The sequence below is a fragment of the Micropterus dolomieu genome, linkage group LG14, assembly GCF_021292245.1.
Source record: "Micropterus dolomieu isolate WLL.071019.BEF.003 ecotype Adirondacks linkage group LG14, ASM2129224v1, whole genome shotgun sequence".
In the NCBI taxonomy this organism is placed as follows: Eukaryota; Metazoa; Chordata; class Actinopteri; order Centrarchiformes; family Centrarchidae; genus Micropterus; species Micropterus dolomieu.
The window spans coordinates 5727278-5747711 of record NC_060163.1 but is presented as its reverse complement, the minus strand read 5'-3'; the positions used below and the strand labels follow the sequence as shown (position 1 = coordinate 5747711).

General features: G+C 40.4%; 2 protein-coding genes across 4 annotated transcripts in view; one reads left to right on the top strand and one right to left on the bottom strand.

Moving 5' to 3' along the window:
- Positions 1-5865: 5865 nt before the first annotated feature.
- On the bottom strand, positions 5866-12684 carry wbp2 (WW domain binding protein 2). The gene is made up of 8 exons (XM_046068435.1): positions 12474-12684; positions 11317-11425; positions 10990-11125; positions 10797-10889; positions 10525-10671; positions 10291-10413; positions 8715-8791; positions 5866-7226 (listed from the first exon to the last, which is right to left on the bottom strand). The coding sequence occupies exons 1-8, from the start codon at positions 12530-12532 to the stop codon at positions 7179-7181; spliced, it is 792 nt and encodes a 263-aa protein (XP_045924391.1). The 5' UTR covers positions 12533-12684; the 3' UTR covers positions 5866-7178.
- A 43-nt stretch (positions 12685-12727) lies between these two features.
- The window catches only part of unc13d (unc-13 homolog D (C. elegans)), a 17697-nt gene continuing 9990 nt past the window's right edge, over positions 12728-20434 (top strand). The window contains exons 1-9 of one of the 3 annotated variants that reach the window (XM_046068427.1): positions 12728-12808; positions 15999-16025; positions 16699-16994; positions 18153-18179; positions 19225-19281; positions 19384-19440; positions 19523-19630; positions 19729-19788; positions 19958-20024. In XM_046068427.1, coding sequence (XP_045924383.1) covers positions 16935-16994; positions 18153-18179; positions 19225-19281; positions 19384-19440; positions 19523-19630; positions 19729-19788; positions 19958-20024 — 436 coding nt within the window. In that variant the 5' untranslated portion in view covers positions 12728-12808; positions 15999-16025; positions 16699-16934. Of the gene's footprint in view, positions 12809-15998; positions 16026-16698; positions 16995-18152; positions 18180-19224; positions 19282-19383; positions 19441-19522; positions 19631-19728; positions 19789-19957; positions 20025-20434 lie in introns of those variants that run through there. The other 2 variants (XM_046068429.1, XM_046068428.1) reach the window with 2 other exon arrangements.

The window sequence follows — 20434 nt, the reverse complement described above, 5'->3', positions numbered from 1 at the left end:
CCCTGAGGATATAACTCCAAAACCTTGGAGCTGGTAACAACACATTAATGGTCTTGATCTCATCAAGCTCATCATTGTTTACCCAATGGCCCAAGCCACCAGTGGAGGGCAGATATTATTTGTTTGAGGTCAGGGTTGAGATTTACAGTTTTATTACCCATTCCTCTCATGTGGCTTTTATGTAGTGGAGAGATTTTCAGAGTCCACACCCACCCATCCTTTGTCTTATGACTCTTTTGATCACATTATCTCTATTGCTGTTCATCAACAGACCTCTCATACCAAGGAAGTTCATGCCATTATTCTTTTTTCTTAGTTTGACAGTTCTGCTGAATGCTTACTTGTTAATAGATAGGTGAGAAGATCAATACCGCCCACATACCAAAGCCAGCAGCCGATCGGCCTGAAACAGCTAGCCTAGCTCTGTCCAAAGGTAACCGTAAAATGAGCCTTCCGGCACAAGAAATCATATTTTGTGCTTTAATCTGTACAAAAATGTGTAAAAATTTCAGAGTGGGGTTTCATGGAGGATTATTGCTTTGCACGGATCAGTGACTTTTTGGATAAATTGCCCTGTCAGTCTCTGCGTTTCAGCGTTTTAAGTGTTTAGTATGGTTGAACTATATGCAAAAAAAGCTTTTATGACAGATATTGCAAATTCTAATAGTAATTTTTACATTTTTTTAATGTATGCATTACCCCCAGAATCCCAAATAAACCATATAAAAACAAATAGTAATCCAAAATTATTAAATTTAAACAGCAGTGTTTCCTCTAGGTTGACTGCTTAGGGTGTGTGTGTGTGTATAAGGAGTGGAGCAGAGCAGGTGAGCTACTGAGTTGACAACAGTTCTTACTTAAGTATTAGATGTTTGGAGATGCAGTTGTTAACCAATTGTGAGTAAGTAAAGTATAAATAAAATGTAATTTGTTTAGCTATGAGTAACTTGTTAGAGAGAAAATCTGCTAGCCCTAGGCTAATTTATGCAGATGTTGTAGGCTTAAGCTAATAATGTTGACTAACCGGTTATAGCACTTGTAACCCAACTTGTAAATCAACTTTGCTTGTACCTACCAAAGTAATGAAAAGTGGTCACTTGGTGTATAACACAAGATAAAATGCCAAAAGCCAAATCGTAATTGAAAATAATATTCGATAATTTGCACAGCCCTATGTTGTGACATATCTTACCTATATCAAAAAATTGCAGCTCCTGCAAGTTGAATATTATACTTGGCCATATTGCAATTTCCTATTGTTCACACCAAATGCAAAGCGTTTTTTTTTTTTTTTTTTCTTGTGTTGGTTGAGTGTGCTTGTTTGTTTTTTGGAGTCTTTGTTTATTCCCAAGTGGACAGACAATAGCTGTAAGCTAGGCTAGTTACTTACGTGTGTGTGTGTGTGTGTTGACACCTCCACCGTAAAATTAATAAAAGTCATTTGTGGTGTTCTCCTGAACATCCCCCCACATATTGATGAGATGAAAACATAAAGCCTTTGAATAAGGTTTACACAGTTTGTGCTTTAAGGTCTGCCCTTTTGAATTCCAATATGGTTGTCAACTTGACTTAAAATAAGCTTGTTATCAGCTCCTTACTTATTTGGATCAGCCAAGGTGAGTAGTGAGGTTACCATTTTGCGTCATTCCTACTTTAGAAGGATGGTGTTCATCACTTTTTGGTATTTCGGTGTGTTTAGTCATTCTAGGTGTATGCTTAGACAGACATATGTCACTATGATAATAACAAAAGTGGCTGAATTGAGCCTTTTTCCCATATTGATGCTGCGAACATCTGAAGGTCCTGGGAATGATGACATCATCTGCTATTTTTCGGCCAATCAACAGCAGGGTGCTATCTGAAGCAGTGGCCTCTTAGAGCTGTACTATTTTCATGAGAAGCAGAGGGGAAGATGCTCTCCCATCTAAAGCAGCATTCCTCCTCCAATGCCCTTATTTGGTGAACTGCAGTGAGCTCGCAGCCCGGGACCACAGCGAGCAAGAGAAAGGGAGCTGCAGCCCCTAAAAGCCACAGAGGAAACGTCAGATATGCCTTAGACCCAGACATTCCACACGGCCTGCCACAGCAAGCACCCAGCTGTGCTGATGCTGGCGCTGGAAATGCATCAGATAGTTGAACAGTTAGAGGGATAGTTTAAAATAAAGATGAAGACTGAATGGATAGATAGTGAGATGGACTGTTATGGGGAAAGGATTGAAATATAATGAGACCACCCTGAAAGGTTTAAGGTTAAAAGGCCAATGACCATGAGAACATGCTTGAAGGAGGGGTCAGGAGGGGACCACTTTGCTCCGGAGCTGTGTCTGTCCTACATCATAATTTTGAAAATTGGAACCAGTTCTGTCACTTGTATTCATTTTAGTCGGAGTAACCCAGTGAATGCTCTGTTTTGTATTAACCGTTGTGGATTTTCTGAATGTATTTCCATCATGGCAGGCGTAGCTTTGACTGTGTTGAAAGAAGCTAGATTGGCAGTTCCTATCTGTTAAGAGTTTTGGTGGAGGGTGCTGTCTCGAGGCACACATAAAACAGCAGTCTCCTCACCACAGCCAGCTGTAGCGGACTGGCCTTTGGCTCGGCCTGTAAAAGCCTCTTGGAGGATTTATTATTAGTTATGGAGTGGGTTAACTCCACTTGATTTTAAAGCTTGTGCTGCTGTTTTTTCATGCCATTTTTTTTTTTTTTGAAAACTTTAGTTTTGGACCAGACTTCAATAAAAAAATAAAGATTTTAGCACAGGGTAATTATCTCCATAGACACATGGCTTTTTTACTATAAAGCAATTCACTTGTCAGTCCCGTGTGGGTTGGGCTGTTTCTCTTTTGTTGCCTTGGCGTGTTTTATAGCCCTTCGTGACATGTTCGCCAGAGTGACAGACATCTCGAGGAGTCTGTGAGAAAGTCGTTGGTTTTAATAATATTCCATTGCAAAGCTAAAAATAGTCATCCCCACAGAAGGCAGAGACAATTGAAGGATATGAATTGGCCCAGTTGTGTAGAACTCAAACCCATGACAATTCACTCGCGTTTGAATGGTAGCTTTGGCAGATATTTCTCCTTTGTTTTGGTGCCAGCAGCAGAGGGCAGTTTCTAAGCAACAAGTTGAGTTTATACTTTCAAGAACAAGATCAACGTGGCTTTAGAAACCCAGACTCCACATAACAGCAACAAATAAAAAACTCTCCTTCAGGCACTGTGAGTGTCCCTTCATCACTGCCTGATCTGAAACACTGACCATGTGGATGGACAGTGTGAAGTTTCCCATGCTCCCAGGTAGTTGTTGGATCAATCTAGACTTTTATTTATTTTAGCTACAGCTTTACAGTTTTAAAATGTTTTCATTTCTTAAAGGTCCCATGACAGTCTGTTGCTTATTTTTTTGATCAGGTGATAAACTGTTGGAGTTATTAAATGTCAGGGTTATGATGAAACATGCATGTCACTATTTTCTAAGGTTTTGTCCAAGCAAGATATTGAGTTTATGACCTGATTAATGAATTAGTCGATCCCACTTTTTTTGCCATCTATTTTAATGATCTATTTGTCATTTCAGTAATTTTTCAAGCAAAAATTACAAAAAAAGCAGCAAATCCTTACATTTTAAGAAGCTGGAACCTGCAAATGTTTTGTCATTTGTCAAAATATAACAGGTTATACAATGAAATTGAGTTTTGTAACTCCCTTCTGCTACAAAGCAGACAATATACATTTATACAAAAGCAATCATAAAAATGGTAAATAGAATTAAACAGTATTCATACCAATGGAGCAGTGATGAGAATGAATTTTAAGTTTAAGAGTCTGATAGTTTGGGGGAAAAGGCTGCTCTGCAGTCTGGTGGTGCGGCAGCAGAAACGTCTATATCTCTTCCCAGAAGGCAGCAGGGTGAACAGACTGTGGCTGGGTGGGTACTGTCCTTTAGTATCCTTTGGGCTCTGCGTGGGCACCTCACCGATATCACTGATGCTCGGGAGATGGGCACCAATGATCTTCTGAGCAGTTTTAATCGCCCGCTGCACATCCCATGCCAGTGTGTGATGTTTCCAGTCAGGATGCTTTCTATTTCTCTTCTGTAAAAGCTGACAAGAACTTGGCACAGGAATTTGGCCTTCTTCCTCAAGGAATTCAGTTGTTTCTGAGCTTTCTTCACCGGCCTGGAGATGTGAGACGACCATGTCAGATTCTCGGTGATGCTGATTCCCAGGAACCTGAAACTGTTCACCTGCTCCACCTCAGCACCACTGATGTAGACAGGAGTGTGTGTCTTTACCTCCTTTTTCCTAAAGTCAACCATCAGCTCCTTGGTTTTGCTGATGTTGAGCAGTAGGTTGTTCTCTGAGCACTACTCTGCAAGATTATCAATTTCCTCCCGATATAAAGTCTCATCGTTGTTTGAAATCCGGCCGATGATGGTGGTGTCGTCTACAAACGTCACAACAGAGTTCTCTTCATGTCGGGGGATGCAGTCGTGGGTGTACAGCGTGAACAGGAGGGGGCTGAGCGCACGGCCCTGGGGGGGCTCCCGTGTTGAGCACTAAGTGGAGGAGGTGAGTGTGCCAATCCAAACTGTCTGGGGGTCTGTTTGTGAGGAAGTCCAATATTCAGTTGCAGAGCGTGGTACTCAAGCCCAGAGTTTGCCGATCAGCTTCGTGGGGAGATTGTGTTGAATGCTGAGCTGAAATCCACAAACAGCATTCTGATGTAGCTGTTGGTTTTTCTCAAGGTGTGTGAGGGCTGAGTGGAGGGCAGTGGAGATGGCATCCTCTGTGGATTTAGATGGTAGGTACTGGTTGATGGCTTGTGTTACCTTTGGACAGAAACAGATTAGCTGTTTCCAGTCTTTATTCTAAGCTAAGCGAACCATTAGGCATACAGACATGGTCTCTCAGCAAGAAAGCCAACAAGGAATTTCCCAGGTTTCCTCCTGGGATCAGAGCCTCTAATTTACCACGGCCTTTTTGCTATAAGCGTTGCAAAAACAATGCATTTGTTGAGGAAGTGCTAACACATAACTTTACAATATTGGCCATGCTGTCTGAAAATCTGGCAGTTCTCCTGGTTATACTTGAATTCTGAAATTTTAAATTCAAGAAGAGGCCTGCAGAAGAAAAACTAACAGTACTGTTCACGTGTGCACAAACCTCTCCCTATTTCTCCGATTTTTCCCCCCTCCTTAAACAAGCTTTTATCTCTGGTTAGAAATCAGTCCACAGGAAAGTGGGAGCCAGTTAATCACGTGATGCGTACAGGACAATAAGGCACTACAGGATATTCTGATTACAATTCAAAAAATATATTGTCCTGTTAAAAGTACCCACCCCCTGTTGTACAATAAGCAATGCAGGTGAAACAAAATCGTGGGTTGCTCATTACTACTGAAAATGGAACGCCATTATCACCATGGGACCTAAGCAAGAATGCACAAAGAAATCGCCCTGCCTGTACAGTCTTAAACCTGTGATGGAATCTGCTGTACTGTACAAATGTTTATAATGGGCTTTTGGCCATTTTCTTTATTTTATTTTATTTTTTAAATCATGAGCACTTCAAAGGCATAGCTGTAACCTTTGGAGTGTTGAGGTACTCCAGGCTCAGGGCATCATGCATCAGTCTTTGGGAAACTGCTGTGGATTTGCACAAGTTGTCCGAACGTGCAGACGAGGACTACTGACTGAGAAGGGAAAAGCACATTTCCAGGCTGTGTTGGCATAATGATGTAAAATGTAAGCCCCTCCTGCTGACTCTGGAATATGTTGATGTTAAGTATGCGAACACACTATGCAGTGGTCAAAGTGGAATACCCATCATGTGTGAAATAGTATAGAAATAAAGACCGACAGTTCTGTTTCACATGAATCAAGATCCATTTAATAAAATCCAATCCAATGCATACATGCATTAGTTAAGATCGTGCTTTGTTTTTCTTACTTGAGCCATTTTACATGAATTATTCAATAAATTAGTTTGAAATAAATACAGAGCTTTATTATTGTTGTTGTTATTATTATACACACAGCCATGACAGAGCAAATAGGAGCCCGATGCATAGCATTCTGAAAGTGCAAAGAATCAGCCACGGATGTGCCACAGATACAGTTTATAGATTAGTGACCATAAAAGGAAGGAAGAGTACAGGCTCAGATACTGAGGTGCTCGGATCAGATGCAAAGACTGACCTCAAACTGGAGAGTTAAGATCACAACCACAGAAAATAGAAACAGCGAGAAAATCCTCTAATGGTCTTGTTTGTTTCTATAATGTTTGAAATGTACGTTAGAAGAATGAAAGGTGAAGCAGGCTGGCGGCGGAGTCTGACCGTGTGTATTCTCGAATGTTCAGAGGTATGACAAAACAGGAAGTGACATCACTGGGCGACTGCTCTTCTCTAGTACATTATAAAGATAATCCCTCCTGGCAGCACGTCCCTACAGGCCCCGGTCGCCCTCACTCTGCTCTAATCTAGGATCAGGGACTCACTGCTGGGGCTCGACGTGGCTCTTAATCTTTGTGGTCCTCTCATCCATGAAAACATGTCAAAACAGACCGGGACCACCCTGCAGTCTGCCCTCTACAAAAGCTTCTTGTTTCACCCCCCTTCTAGGTTAGTGTTCTTGAGAAAATATCTCATTTTTAAACGTCTACATATTCAAGGCCTGTACACACAAATAATAGAAAAATAAATAACTGCATTCAGCTTGTCTCTGAATAGATTAGCAAAGTAATTAACACCATCAGATTTAGTGAGCAACCTAGCTGAATTTAAAGTTTAGGTGGCGGTATCATCCTTGGGACGCCTGCAATGGATGCTAAAGTAGCTGGTCAGGTTGTCACTACACTGGAAAAAAAAGCCCCCTATCCTGACAATTTTGTCCTGAAAAATCTTGTTCCTCTCAAAGATCGCTACTAATATCCATCAAGTAAAAGTGCTTCTGAAGAGAATGAAGCTGATTACATCATATGAATCAATGAAGGGAATGTAAAAGGTATACGCTGAGGAGGGAAAGCGATGGAATGAGGAAAAAGGTGAAACTAAAAGGAATGACTTAAAAAGGAAAACTTTGGCCTTCCTGATGTCCGGTTAATGGAATGAGAAACGAGGTGATCCAGTAGGAGAGAGATTATGGGAGACACATGAATGAGGGGGGAGATCGAGCACGTCTACTGGTTCTTCTTGTCTTCTGGAGGGGAGTAGGGAGGAGGCTTGTCCTATGGAGAGTGGAGAGAGAGGTGTTTGAGACGTCAGGACTGTACAGCGATCCATTCTGAGCATGTGCAAGGCCCTTTTTACACAGAGCGTGTCACTTACAGACGCTATGAAAACCTACTGCTTCATCAAAAGGCCTTCACATCTACGGCGACACAAATTTCAAGACAGTTCTCCCGCATTAGTTCAACACATTTTTGCACCATGACAAAGGACAAGACTACAGAAATATCAGCCATGCTTGTTCTGCCAAGCTAACGTGTCAGTGGGTAGGGAGGAGACTAGCCCAGGTCCGCTGTCAGATGGCTCTGTACTCTGCTGTTTCTATGGACTGTGTCGAAGATCATTTATTGTCCAGCAATCATTTTCTTGATTGAGTAAGAGATGTCTTCAAACTGCTTGTTTTATCTGAGGAAAAGTACAAATCCCGGAGTGTGGTTAGCTCACTTGGTTGAGCAACCTCCCGTGTACAAGGCTTGCTTCATGAGTCCTTACTGCTGCGACCAGGGTTCAAGTCCTGCATGCGTGCGCCGCCTATCTCTCTCCCTGTTTTCTACTGTTATCCAACAAATATCCCACGGTATGCCTGTCACAATATATTATCATTATTATGCCAGAAATAATTGCGATAAAAGATAGTCATTTTAAGATCATTTAATGCAAATGAAAATGCAGGTAACTTTTTATTCATGAGAATATTCAGATTTGAAAATAATATTAAAATGTCTAAATAACAAATAAAATAAAATAAATAAATAATAATAAACCACATGAACAAGAACAAAAAATAAAATGGGACTCTTGGGCTCTTAACTGCATTAAATATGCTTAAAATTTTGGCACATAACATTTAGTTGTATTGCTGCTTTTAGTTGCCACTGTTTTTAAACAAAGTCAACATACCAGCTCGTTTACATTAACGGGTTCTCCTCTCTCATTCAGCTTAAACCCAAAATGTTCCCACACTGGGGCTGTGGAGAGCAGTTTTCATTATTGTATGTACTCGATATGGTAATTATTGTGACAGGCCTACCAAACAGTATTAAGTATATACTATTATACATTCTCACATTTGAGAAGCTTGAACCTGCGAATGTTTGGCATTTTTGCATGAAATATAACTTCAATTAGGTGCAAATTAATCCCCCTAAAAAACTGTGCTCTTAAAGAAAGAACTCCTAAAGAGCTTGATGCAAAATATTTGGAAAGAAGTGAAGCCTGCTTCTCTTTGGTGCCTTTTAAATTGACAAAAGCACTAGAAGCAATATTGATACTAGCTACATATAGTCGGGTGACAAATTCAAGGAAACCCTAAATAAGTGAGCGGAGAAACATCAAACAAACAAATGCAGATGTTTCCATAAGGGCACAAGTGGCAATTCAACAGCTACTGCACAAAAGTCGGGTGACACCCACAGTCTGCTCACACTGGCACAACCTAGTGGATCAATAAGTTCAACATCAGATGTGAGTGATGGAGGGCAGCTCACCTGTGGCAGGTACACATGTGTAGGAGGCAGTGTGGCACAGCTGGCGCTCGCTGCTGCCTCGGCTGCTTTGGCCTCCGCTGGGAACGACACAGGGAGTGAGAGAAGGAGGGGGACATTAATTAAACATGGTCTTACACTTAATCCCTGGGATATGTGAGATGACTGAGGCTTATCAAGCCTGAGTTACAAAATGTGCTGTAATGAGGAGGGGAAAAGGGAATGTAGGCAAAATTAGGGAGGCATTACGCTGCGGCTTGAATTAATAAAATTGATGACAGACAATGTGGAGTGAAATGTTGTTAACCAGCTAATACTAAGGATTTGTTAGTAGGGCGAGGTGATATGGTTAAATCAATGCTACGATATTAATTAGAATTTGACAAAAAAAAGACATAACTTAAAAAGGTCCACTTACTGTACTACCCTTTTCTGTTTTCAACCACATCTTCATCTTCCTCAGGGGATGGAGTAAATTATTTCTTATACTCAATGCAACTAACGGTGTTCCACTGGTAAACTGGTAACATTACACAACTAGAATTACCACCCCGCGGTTCTATGCCTCAGGTTGCAGTTTACATCCATGTCTGTCTGGAATATATGTGGTGAATACTTGGAATTAATTGCATAATAAGGTGTAAAGTGTATATAATATAAACATAATGAATGTATGATTCCAGTGAACATACTCTTGCTCTATATTCTTACAGAGTAGAGCTGCACAAAATGTGGTGCTTTTTTTCCCTCCCGCCTTTTTCATTAGCGAAGCCTCTCTTATGAGCTGTAGGTAAAAGTCACTCACAGGATCACGATTAGCTAGGTCCGACCGTGTGATTTTGATGACGCTCGAAATTCAGGAAGTGAAAGGCAGCATGGCCGAGATGGAAGGAAAGCCCGTACTGTGCTAATTATTGTTTACTCATTGTGTTGTCTCAGTCAGCATGTGTGTGAATTGCCCCATTTCATTCCTAAGTTGCTAAAGACCTATTTCGAAGTCACATTGCGTCACCTATTCAATGACCCACCAACTGTTAAATTTCGGTTCAATTATTGACTTATGGCAAGAAATGTCTTTTGTGAGGTCACAGTGTCCATTGACAACTACATTCTAAATCAGTTCATCCTTGAGTCCATGTGGATTTGCATTTAAAGTTCCTGAGATATCACATTCACACAAATGGGACGGACAACCTGAAGGACGCCGGCCACTATTTTGGTAACCAATTAATTGTTTAAGTCTATAGATCCAGCTTCTAAACTGCTTGCCTTGTACAATAACAAACTTAATATACAAAGAATCTGAAGACATCGTGTTGGTTTTATGTGTTGTGATGCGATTGTCACTATTTTATAGAACAAGTTAAATTTTTATTATAATTTAATTTATTTTTTTATTATATACCAAAAAATACTAGTGATTCTAACTGCTAAAGGCAAATCTGTCGCTAAGGTAAGCTTCCTAAAGAAACTCTGAGCCATCACTGTCTTTACTTTTTCATTTTTATTTACACCTGGAGTGAACCTGAGATACAACCACCCAGTTTCAAATCAGTCAGAGCCTCTTTGCCAGACTCACCTGCTGCTGAGGAGGGGAGGTCTGGGTCATGTGGGGGCTGCTGGCCCAGAGGAGCAGAATAAGGAGGCGGAGGTATGTAGGCGGCAGAGGCATCAAACGCTGGAGGGCTGGGGTAGAATCCATCTGGACAGCAGGAGCACAGAGTTGACAATTACTCCAGAAGATTACTTCAAGACCTAAAGGGGATTTGTAGCAAGAAATCAAGGTGATAATGACAGCGGTGGCAATTATTACCTGGTGGAGGAGGGTTGGTGAAAGAGTAGCCGGGCGGAGGTCCAGCAGGGTACATCCCGTTAGCAGGGGGAGGGGGGTAAGAGTAGGCGCCGTTGGCCATATAGGGACATCCACCAAACCCAGAAGTCACTGGCTGACCTCTTGACGCTGCAAGATGAAAAGCAAGGGGACATGCCAAAATATAAAGAAACTATAGAGGGCAATCAGCCAAACAGTAGTCTGTCCTGTAGCAAGAATTTCATGATACTGTGAGTGTTGCTTTTTAACCTCACCCTGAGCCGCAACCTGCAGCATGTACTGGCCAAACTCTATAGCTCCTCCAGCAGCAAAGATGAGCTTGAACGTAGCACTGCCCTCCCAGCCACCTGGAAGAGAGACAACACAAAGAGGAATCCATGCAGTTACTGTGTGCTGAACAAACTGACAGACACATACTGTATGCACCTCACACACATATCTACCTACCTCCAGGCTCTGCGTTGACAGTGCCCTTGATGTAATTGGCTCCCAATACAGGTTGTTTGACCTCGCAGCTCTTCATCAGGTAGAAGGGCATCATGAAGGACTGCAGTGCATCCCGGCCTTTAGTCAGAAAGATCACCTGGGAGGACACAGCAGCAATTAACATCATCGCATCACTCACATGACGTCGGAACGCTGTGTCCATGTTTCCCTACTACCGTGTAATACCTAATACTACTTAGAGGAATCAGAGGTCTGCAGGTTGTGCAGTATGCATTCAGTAAACATGAGGCTGTGGGTAAATGACAATATGTGGGTCTTGTCTCTCACCCTGTATGGAGTTAGGTAGATGCTGCCCTTTTTGCTCTTTCTGAAGGCTTCAGGGAGACTGTCCGCATCACAGAAAACCAGCTCCACGTTATCATAGTTCATCAACAGACTGGTGACAGAAATAGACACAAGAAACAACCACTGGTTAGCAAAGTAACTGCTGATCAGTGGAAATCACAATTTGGTGATGAAACAATAATTTTATGACATATTGTGTAAAACTAAATATCAACAGCGTTTTGTTTGATTCAAACCCCACTTTCATAATATATGACCTGACAGCTTGAAATGAGATCACTGGGTTATTGTGCAACTGTCCAGTTACTAAAAATGGCCCATCCCTTGCTTTCAGTAAATAGTACTATGATAAAAGGATTAGGCTTATACATGTCAGAGCTTACTAGTGGTTCTGGTGAGCTGTAATGGGTTTATCGTTACACTCCAGTGTGTTCTAGAAGAAGCTGCCACTCATGTTAATTCATGAAACTGTGGTGACTTGGTCTGGATGTGACTAAACAAAACAAACCTTTCATTACAGAGCAGGCCAGAGAGCAGATGGTGCGGACAGTAAGCAATGTAGCAGCACGGCATTGCAATGAATGCTACTGTTACTCTTGCAATGTGATTAAATACAGTTTTAACCTCGATACATCTGTCTGAATATCACATTTGTAAACATTTATGTAACCACATGTGAAGCCCGCTACGGTTGACTGCAGTGGTGATATAACAGGTTGAAGGCCATGTTTGGGCTGCGAGTCCGGGACCCGGTTCCGTAAGCTGCAACGCGACTATTCCGTTATAACTAATGTAGCCTTGTTTGCCTACTAGCATTTATGTATACATTTAGTGTCGTTTTGCAATGATTATGAGCCACTTTACAATTTGGCTTATTTGTTCAAATAAAATGACGAGTATGATATGACTGCTTCACGGTGCTCGCAATATGTTTTGTCATTAAGTTAGCGTTAGTTAGCTCCGTGTAACGTTACCAGTCAGAAATGTTGCCAGTGCTCCTGGTAATAAAGTAAATCACCAGTTAGCAGAGGCACATTTTCTGTCTTCCTTTTTCAGTGAGTTTGGTGTGACGTCCTCCCCAGAGAGAGCCTAAAAACTTGTCCGCCTGCTAGCTAGCCCGTTGCACTCTGTACTGTTACCTCTCACTGTTGTTGACGATGACTCCGCCGGACTCAGAGTGGTTCTGGTTCAGAGACATGTCGACGTGCCTACAGACTCTCGACAGCTAAAAAAAAGGTACAAGGTTGTGTTCCTCTGGCAGAAAAAGGATCTGCAGGCCTGTCCGCAACGGTTGTTGTGATGATGATGCCGCTGGTCGGTTTGGTGGTTTGTGTTGCACCTGCTCTTCCGCCGTACGCGTGACACGCCCACAACGTGACGTCACGCAACCTTAGGACGTGTGTATTGAAATAAGGAGATTTGTGTGTTAGAAATATTAAAGGGTCACACTTGGATATGATTGAATGGGGACAAGGTAAGCAATAAAGTAAGAGAAGTTTCACGAAGGTTCTGTTCCGAATATACGGGTATTATTCATAGACTGTATCAAAAGTTATTATCCATATAGCCTACCTGGAAAAGTTTGGTAGGACACTGAATATTTAATTTTTTTTTTTTTGTGGATCAGAAAAAGGAAACTATTTTGCCATCTTTCCTTACTAAAATATGCACACATTTTTTGGACAGATGCTAACATTTTACAGACACAGAAATGGCCAATTAAGCAGAGTTGTTATTACTACTACTACTAAAGATTTGCTGTTCTATTGATGTTTTGCACAGATCAAAGAACTGTTTCACCATGCATCTAAAAAAGAGGCTGCTATCACAGTTGTTATTGCCCGTCCTTGTCTACAGAGACATTGTGTATCAAAATGCTTCAAAAAACTGAGCTGGCAAAAGTTGATGTCATATTTAACAGTTTATGCAGATTTACCGTCAGTTGTCACTTTCAGGCCCACCACTGTGTAATGTACATTGTACAATCAGCTGCAACAGCTTTCTCTCGAAAATATATTAGACGACAGCTGGTACCAGTTTCTTTTCAAATGTATTCATTTCAAATATCCTGTTTACGTACAACAGCTATTCATAATTCTAATCCTATTTTTTCTCTTCAGTAACCATCTCCTCTTTCATGTTCCAAAAACTTCACTTGAAACAGGACAAAAAGAATTCAACTTTAAGATTCCTAGAGACTGGAACTGGAACCAACCTCTCTGAAATCTCTGTGTTATCTAGGTTAATTAAAAAATGCTCAAAATGCTCTTACCGCTCACCTCACAACAGACTGCTCCTGTTAAATTTCATTACTTACTGTCATACTGTACTGTTTTAACACTAGTGTGGGTGTCTAAATTCTGTGCCATGGGCATGGTGCCTGAGTGAGTGTGTTTTGTTTTTGCATTTTTTTAATGAGTCACATTGTAACTGTAACTATGTCTGTTGTTTGCTGCATATTGTTTTGTCTTCTGTTGTTGTTGTATGTCTTTGGTCAGGACCCCCTTGAAAACTAGATGGTACATCTCCAGTGTTTTTTTTCCTGAAATGTTTTTGCCAAGAATAGATTGGCTTTGGCACAACAGTTGGTTAAGTTTTTTGAAAAAGTTAGATTTAGATCTGTTAAAAGAGTAAATTCTTATTTCATGGTGACATTTCTACTAGGCAGAGCGATTCCCACCCACTCAAGAGGCAGATAATCTGTTCCAGATAAGTTACTGGCCAATATGACAATATTATGTCAAACAGAGGGACACACAAACACTTTAAATGCTTAGTTGTAGGAATAGGGCAGGGCCATAACATTTACTGTATGATTTCTTGTGCATGCCCAGTATAAGGCCTGTGCCTCTTACGGTAAGGAGCAGGGCTTCTCAGAATGAGTCAAGGAAGGGAGAGCGGTCAGGTTGCAAAAGTACCCACATACTTGTGAAAGACGCAACAAGACACACATTCATGATGTGGATTGACAAACAACAGTGGAGGTCTTTGTCTGTCTGGCCCTAGTCTTTCTCTGACTACACACACACACACACAGAGTCTAAACTACTTTAATAAAGTTATCATTTCAAGTAAAAATGCAACAAATTCACTTGTTGCTGCCTCTAGAAAGAACATATTTGCTGGTTTGTCTTTTATGGCGGTGAAATTTGAGTTTCTTTGGGTTCGATTCAATTAAGTTTTATTTATATAGCGCCAAATCACAACTACAGTTATCTCTGAACGCTTTTCATAAAAGAGCAGGTCTAGACCGTACTCTGTGACGTTATTTACAGAAATCCAACAGTTCCCACCAAGAGCAAGCACTAGGTGACAGAGGCAAGGAAAAACTTCCTTTTAAGAGGCAGAAACCATCTGCTTTGGCCGGTTGGGGGTGAGGGAGAGAGAGAGGGAGGGAAATAGCCATATCTCCTCCTTATCAGAGGGAGTGAGGAATGGGGGGTAGGGAGTAGCAGCCTACACAATATACACACAGAAGTACAGACAGTAAAGGTGATGTTGCTACAGACTGACTGAATCATAGTACAGATATTTATAGTAATGGTAATGATAATAACAACAGTAATAATCACAATAGGACTAGTAGCAATAGTTGTAGCAGAGGGTGTCGAGCAGGAACACAGAGGCAGCAGGTGACCCGCAACCACAGATCCAGATTCCACAGCTCCAGAACCAGAAACACCTGCAGGAAGTGATAGGAGGAGAGGGACGAGAAAGCACAAGACTACCAGAAAGGGGAGAATTGTGTTGGTAACATGCAATAATGGGATGAGGTTGCATACAGAGGGAGAGAAAGTAGAGGAGAGAGGAGCTCAGTGCATCATGGGAAGTCCTACGGCAGTCTAGGCCTATAGCAGCATAACTAAGGGATGGTTCAGGACTCACCTGAGCCAGCCCTAACTATAAGCTTTATCAAAGAGGAAAGTCTTAAGCCTACTCTTAAATGTGGAGATGGTGTCTGCCTCCTGAACCCAAACTGGAACCTGGTTCCACAGGAGATTATGTACATTGGTCAGACAAAACAAGCAATGTGAATATGTCAAATTGGGCAAAATTTTGACAGGCATTCTTTAATCTACTAAATAATCAGATAAAAATATTAATGGATAGGTTAATGAAAACAATCGTTAGTTGCAGCCCTACATAAAATATTTTTTATATTGTCCCATAAAGATATTTTTCGCTATATATCTAAGAATTTTGATTTTACACGCACAAAGTAAATCTACTGTTTAAGTTATTTTACATTAATACTACACTAACACTACACCATTTTGATGGGGGTTTTTTTTACAATGGTGTAAGATAAGTATAAGAGCAAGCTTAACTAGCTACCTAACTAGCTTGCTGAAATAGCTAAACAGAGTCAACTACTTAGCACAAAAGTATTGCAGTATTATAATTACAGTAAACAAAACATGTAATAGAATATATACAAGCAGTTGAGTTTAAATCATTTTTCACATTTAACGAAAAATGTACAAACACATTGTAATGAGGTGTGGAAATATTTAATTATCGTACAAATTGTTACATATTTCTCTTTGTGGTTAGTTGTATTTTAGATTTCTATTTTAGATACAATGGTTCGAATCTATGTACTTTGACATTGTTAATAGATTCCCTGTATTTACACATGAGCACCTTTATCTTTTGTTTTCCAGGAACATGGCTTAACAAGACTGAGACAGGTAAAACACATCAGCTGCTGGCTGCAACCTTGCATTTCAAAGTGTAATTTCTTCTGTATTTCTTATAGAAGATTTGTCTTAATGGACCAAACCACTCTTTTTTATTCAAGTTTTAGCTCCTTGTTTTTTACTACTTAATTTTACTGCATAAAGGATTCATCCTGACCATGGATGTCTGTACAAAGTTTTGAGATATTTTAATGTGAATCACAGTGGTGAAATGACCAACCAACAGACTGACAGCCATCCCTAGAGGCATGCTGCCGGCGTGGCTAAAATATCAGTTAACAGACTCTTAAAACTTCTTTGAGTTGTGTAGTCCATTATGTTGAGTGGTAATCTAGTTTAAGGTGAGGCAAGTTTATTTTTATAGCACATTTCAACAACAAGGTAATTCAAATTTCTTTAAATAAAACATAAGGTCAACATAATAAGACATTTTTTAAAAAGTGTCAAATACAAAATAAAAACAAGAGATTAGATTTATCATGGCGTCCATGGTCATGATGCTAACAGTTTAATAATAACAGTAGGCCTGGGCAGCAACGTCACATGCAAAACCCTAACTATGATTACAAACAAGGAGTAAACAAGGAATTTGTGTAAGTTTGGGTTTGTGCTTTGGCTAGTAGTTCCCGTGTGTGTTCAGCTTTGTGTTTTCTAACAAACACAGGAGAGAGAGAGAGAGAGGTCTGTTATTTTGCATTCAGACAAAATGGAGGGCACCACATGAGGAAAAAGGCATAAGTCACAGTTCTTGACGTTACCACCTTCTACAGGAAGTGATGACTTCCGGCTGCTGTGTGATAGTTCATCGAACCACGTCTTTCTCACACAGCTTCCTTATCTCACACACAAGCACAGCAGCTTACACAGACTCCTGTCTGTGTGTCAAATATTAGCATCATTATGTCAAGTCAAAGTGAACCCACCAGCACAGGGGATGATCTACTGCAAACACCTGAACAGGTATGAACTACAGCGCATTTGTATATATTGACATTTCTGAAATTGACTAAATATTTGTTTCATTTTGGCTCTCTGCCAGTTACCAACCACCTTGTTATATGGCACTGTGGTGATGGTCATACTGATGATGCTGTCAAATATATTAAAAGAGGATCTACTTCTGTTCTGAAGGGGTTTTGCATCTCTAGGTTTTGTTTTTATCATTTCTGCACAGATGGTCAGGCCTTCAGCTGATCATTTTCATTTCTTGTTTTTTTCCCCCAACCTAAAATTGTCCGATGATTTTAAATGGTGTTACAAATTTGCACCCAAATACTGAGTCATGGTGTCCCAAATGGCTATTTCAAGATGTTGTGACTATGATTCACAACTGTTTTAGATGTTTGCTTGGATCAGATGATGCAGAATGAAGCGTGTGTGTCACGGAAGAAGCCATACAGACTTCTCAGTATGTTGCAGTTGTTGACAGTTAACACATTTGTAGGAGACTATGCTATTTCTGAGGTTAACTGAAACATGTTTTGAGTGCACAATATCTTTACAGAGTTTTGCAACATTGCTACAACTGCATGATTATGCAAACAAAATGTAAATGGTTATGCGTCACTGTGTGTATGTGTGTGATGTGGCTGGGTAGAGGTGTATTTTGCATACCTATTTTTAGGATGGGTTACCAGTCATTCCCTTCCAGGTGAATGTCCTTGGTTTGAATATTGAGTGTGTTGTTGCCTCTAAGTCAGTTTCATCAGCAGCAATAGAGGAAGTCCCTTACAACAGCAGACCTTATCATCAATCAAAAACATGAGGGTTTCTAGATCCTAGCGATCTTTATTAGATTAGAACATTTTATAGACCAAACAATTAATCTAGAAAATAATCAACAGATTAACAGATAACTTGTAGTAGTTGCAGCCCTGCTCTAAATACACTGTGTCTTCTTTTCACTTTCCCATAAAGATTTTTAATTTATTTTCCTGCTCCATTCAGCTAAGCATTTAGATTTTACATTTACAAAAGTACTGTTTACATTCTTTTACATTAATATTATGCTCATTACACTTTTTTTTTTTTTTTACAATGGTTCGAATCTATGTACTTTGACATTGTTAATAGATTCCCTGTATTTACACATGAGCACCTTTATCTTTTGTTTTCCAGGAACATGGCTTAACAAGACTGAGACAGGTAAAACACATCAGCTGCTGGCTGCAACCTTGCATTTCAAAGTGTAATTTCTTCTGTATTTCTTATAGAAGATTTGTCTTAATGGACCAAACCACTCTTTTTTATTCAAGTTTTAGCTCCTTGTTTTTTACTACTTAATTTTACTGCATAAAGGATTCATCCTGACCATGGATGTCTGTACAAAGTTTTGAGATATTTTAATGTGAATCACAGTGGTGAAACGACCAACCAACAGACTGACAGCCATCCCTAGAGGCATGCTGCCGGCGTGGCTAAAATATCAGTTAACAGACTCTTAAAACTTCTTTGAGTTGTGTAGTCCATTATGTTGAGTGGTAATCTAGTTTAAGGTGAGGCAAGTTTATTTTTATAGCACATTTCAACAACAAGGTAATTCAAATTTCTTTAAATAAAACATAAGGTCAACATAATAAGACATTTTTAAAAAAGTGTCAAATACAAAATAAAAACAAGAGAAAACCGGACATTAAAAGTTACATTTGATTTAATAAATGAAGATTAAGAGCAGATAACACCTGATGGCATCACCAGGCGTTATCTTGACTTGAGCGTTGTGACTGCACATTTTTAACAGAAAGCCTGTGTTACAGGATTGTTGTAGAGTTTGAAAGACATTTACCAAGGAGGAAGTGTCTACGAAAAGACACCACTGAATTGCTTTAAGTGAGATCATTTTTGGAGCTTTGGATTAAAAGTCATCTGGGCCCCTGGTGCATTGCTTTTTATAAGCTGTTTCTCACTAGTCCCCCAACTTCATGGAAATGAAATACTAGTACGGAGTAGACCTTTAGTGTTCACTGTGATGGATTACACATCTCAAGCAAGTTTCAAGAGTCTATGAACAAAACGTTATACTGTATGGAAATGAATAGAAACCAATGGCTACAGCTTTGTTTGGAGAACAGTCAACAGTTATTGATGATTTTCAATAAACAGCCTACAACATGTGAAGTCACTGATATGGTCTTAAAGTATCTGTTTGGTCACGGCTGACTTGTGTCTTTTTCTGTCTTTCTCTTGTCAGTTGTCACCTGCCCATGGACGGAAACTAGGGTTAACAAGGAAAATGCGAGAAAGGAGGGTAGGCGGCACTCTGTGTCCTCAAATTTAGCCCTAGAATATCTTAATTTACCTGATGCATCTGACAGAATCATTTAGAAAAAGAGCTGCTCTTTCCCTTTAGGATTTTAAAGAAGAGGAAAACCCAGAAGAGAAAGCACGAAGACACAAGGAACTGGAGGTATCGTCACTCACATGCTGTACCTCACACAGAATGTTTTTTTTCCCAACCAAGCTCTCACTCTGTTTATTTCTGTTCAAAGCTGAAGCCTCTGTATAAGGAGCTGATCTACACCATCGCTCATAAAATGGGCAACCCACCATCAACTGAGGTTTTCACAGATAGCCAGCTTCACCAATACATCAAGGAGGTAAACACCTCAGCTTTAACACCACCAATAAATCCGCTGTGGTGATGGTGTATGAGTGATTACAGAGATTGTTGTTTTCTGTCTGTCCTACCTAACAGGCTTTCACTATGACAGAGTCAGAGCACAACAGTCTGATGGAGAAAGTACAGAGCACAGAGGTGAGAAAAGGAAGTCAGCATGTTTGTGTACATATTTTATAGTACCTAGCACACTTAGCTTTCCACCTTCCATTTACTTTACCAGAAATGAGGTCATGTGCATGTCTGGGGCAGCTATAAGTGGCTTTCTGAGAACCAACGTATGCAAATAACAATCTGACCCTTACAGCCCCCGGTATACTGTCTGATGGCCACTGTAAAGGAAGCCAAAGGAATCCTGGGAAAAGATGTCAGTGGTGAGTTCTTGCTTTACCTCTGCAGACCATACAATCGGCAATGATATGATGACTGAAACTTCAGTCCATCGGTTAGTTGATTGGTCCACGTCTTTGGGCCAGAGTGAGTGCCTCAACTACTATTGGTCGGACTCCATGGACATTAGTACTTTCATTCATTGTCCCCTGAAGATGAATCCTAATGGCTACGGTGATCCCCTGACTTTTCATCTAACGCCACAGGCAGAGAGTGAGGTGCCTCCACAACTTTTGGATGTATTGCCATTGAATTTTGGCACAGACGTTCATGTTCCCCTTAGGAAGAACTGCAACGATGTTGATGATTACTGATTTTTCCTCAGGCGTCGTCATTTGACCAAAAAGTGTCGAATCCATCGGTTTTCAACCAAATACTGTACCTGAATGAGCCT

What these genes read in the sequence shown, in the direction of transcription:
- wbp2 (XM_046068435.1), bottom strand. Translation starts at nt 12,532, where the DNA reads ATGTCTCTGAACCAGAACCACTCTGAGTCCGGCGGAGTCATCGTCAAC. An exon ending in CACCAACCCTCCTCCACCAG is followed by an intron (nt 10,414 to 10,524) that starts GTAATAATTGCC and finishes CCTGCTGTCCAG; the next exon opens with ATGGATTCTACCCCAGCCCT. An exon ending in CCTCCCCTCCTCAGCAGCAG is followed by an intron (nt 8,792 to 10,290) that starts GTGAGTCTGGCA and finishes TGTCGTTCCCAG; the next exon opens with CGGAGGCCAAAGCAGCCGAG.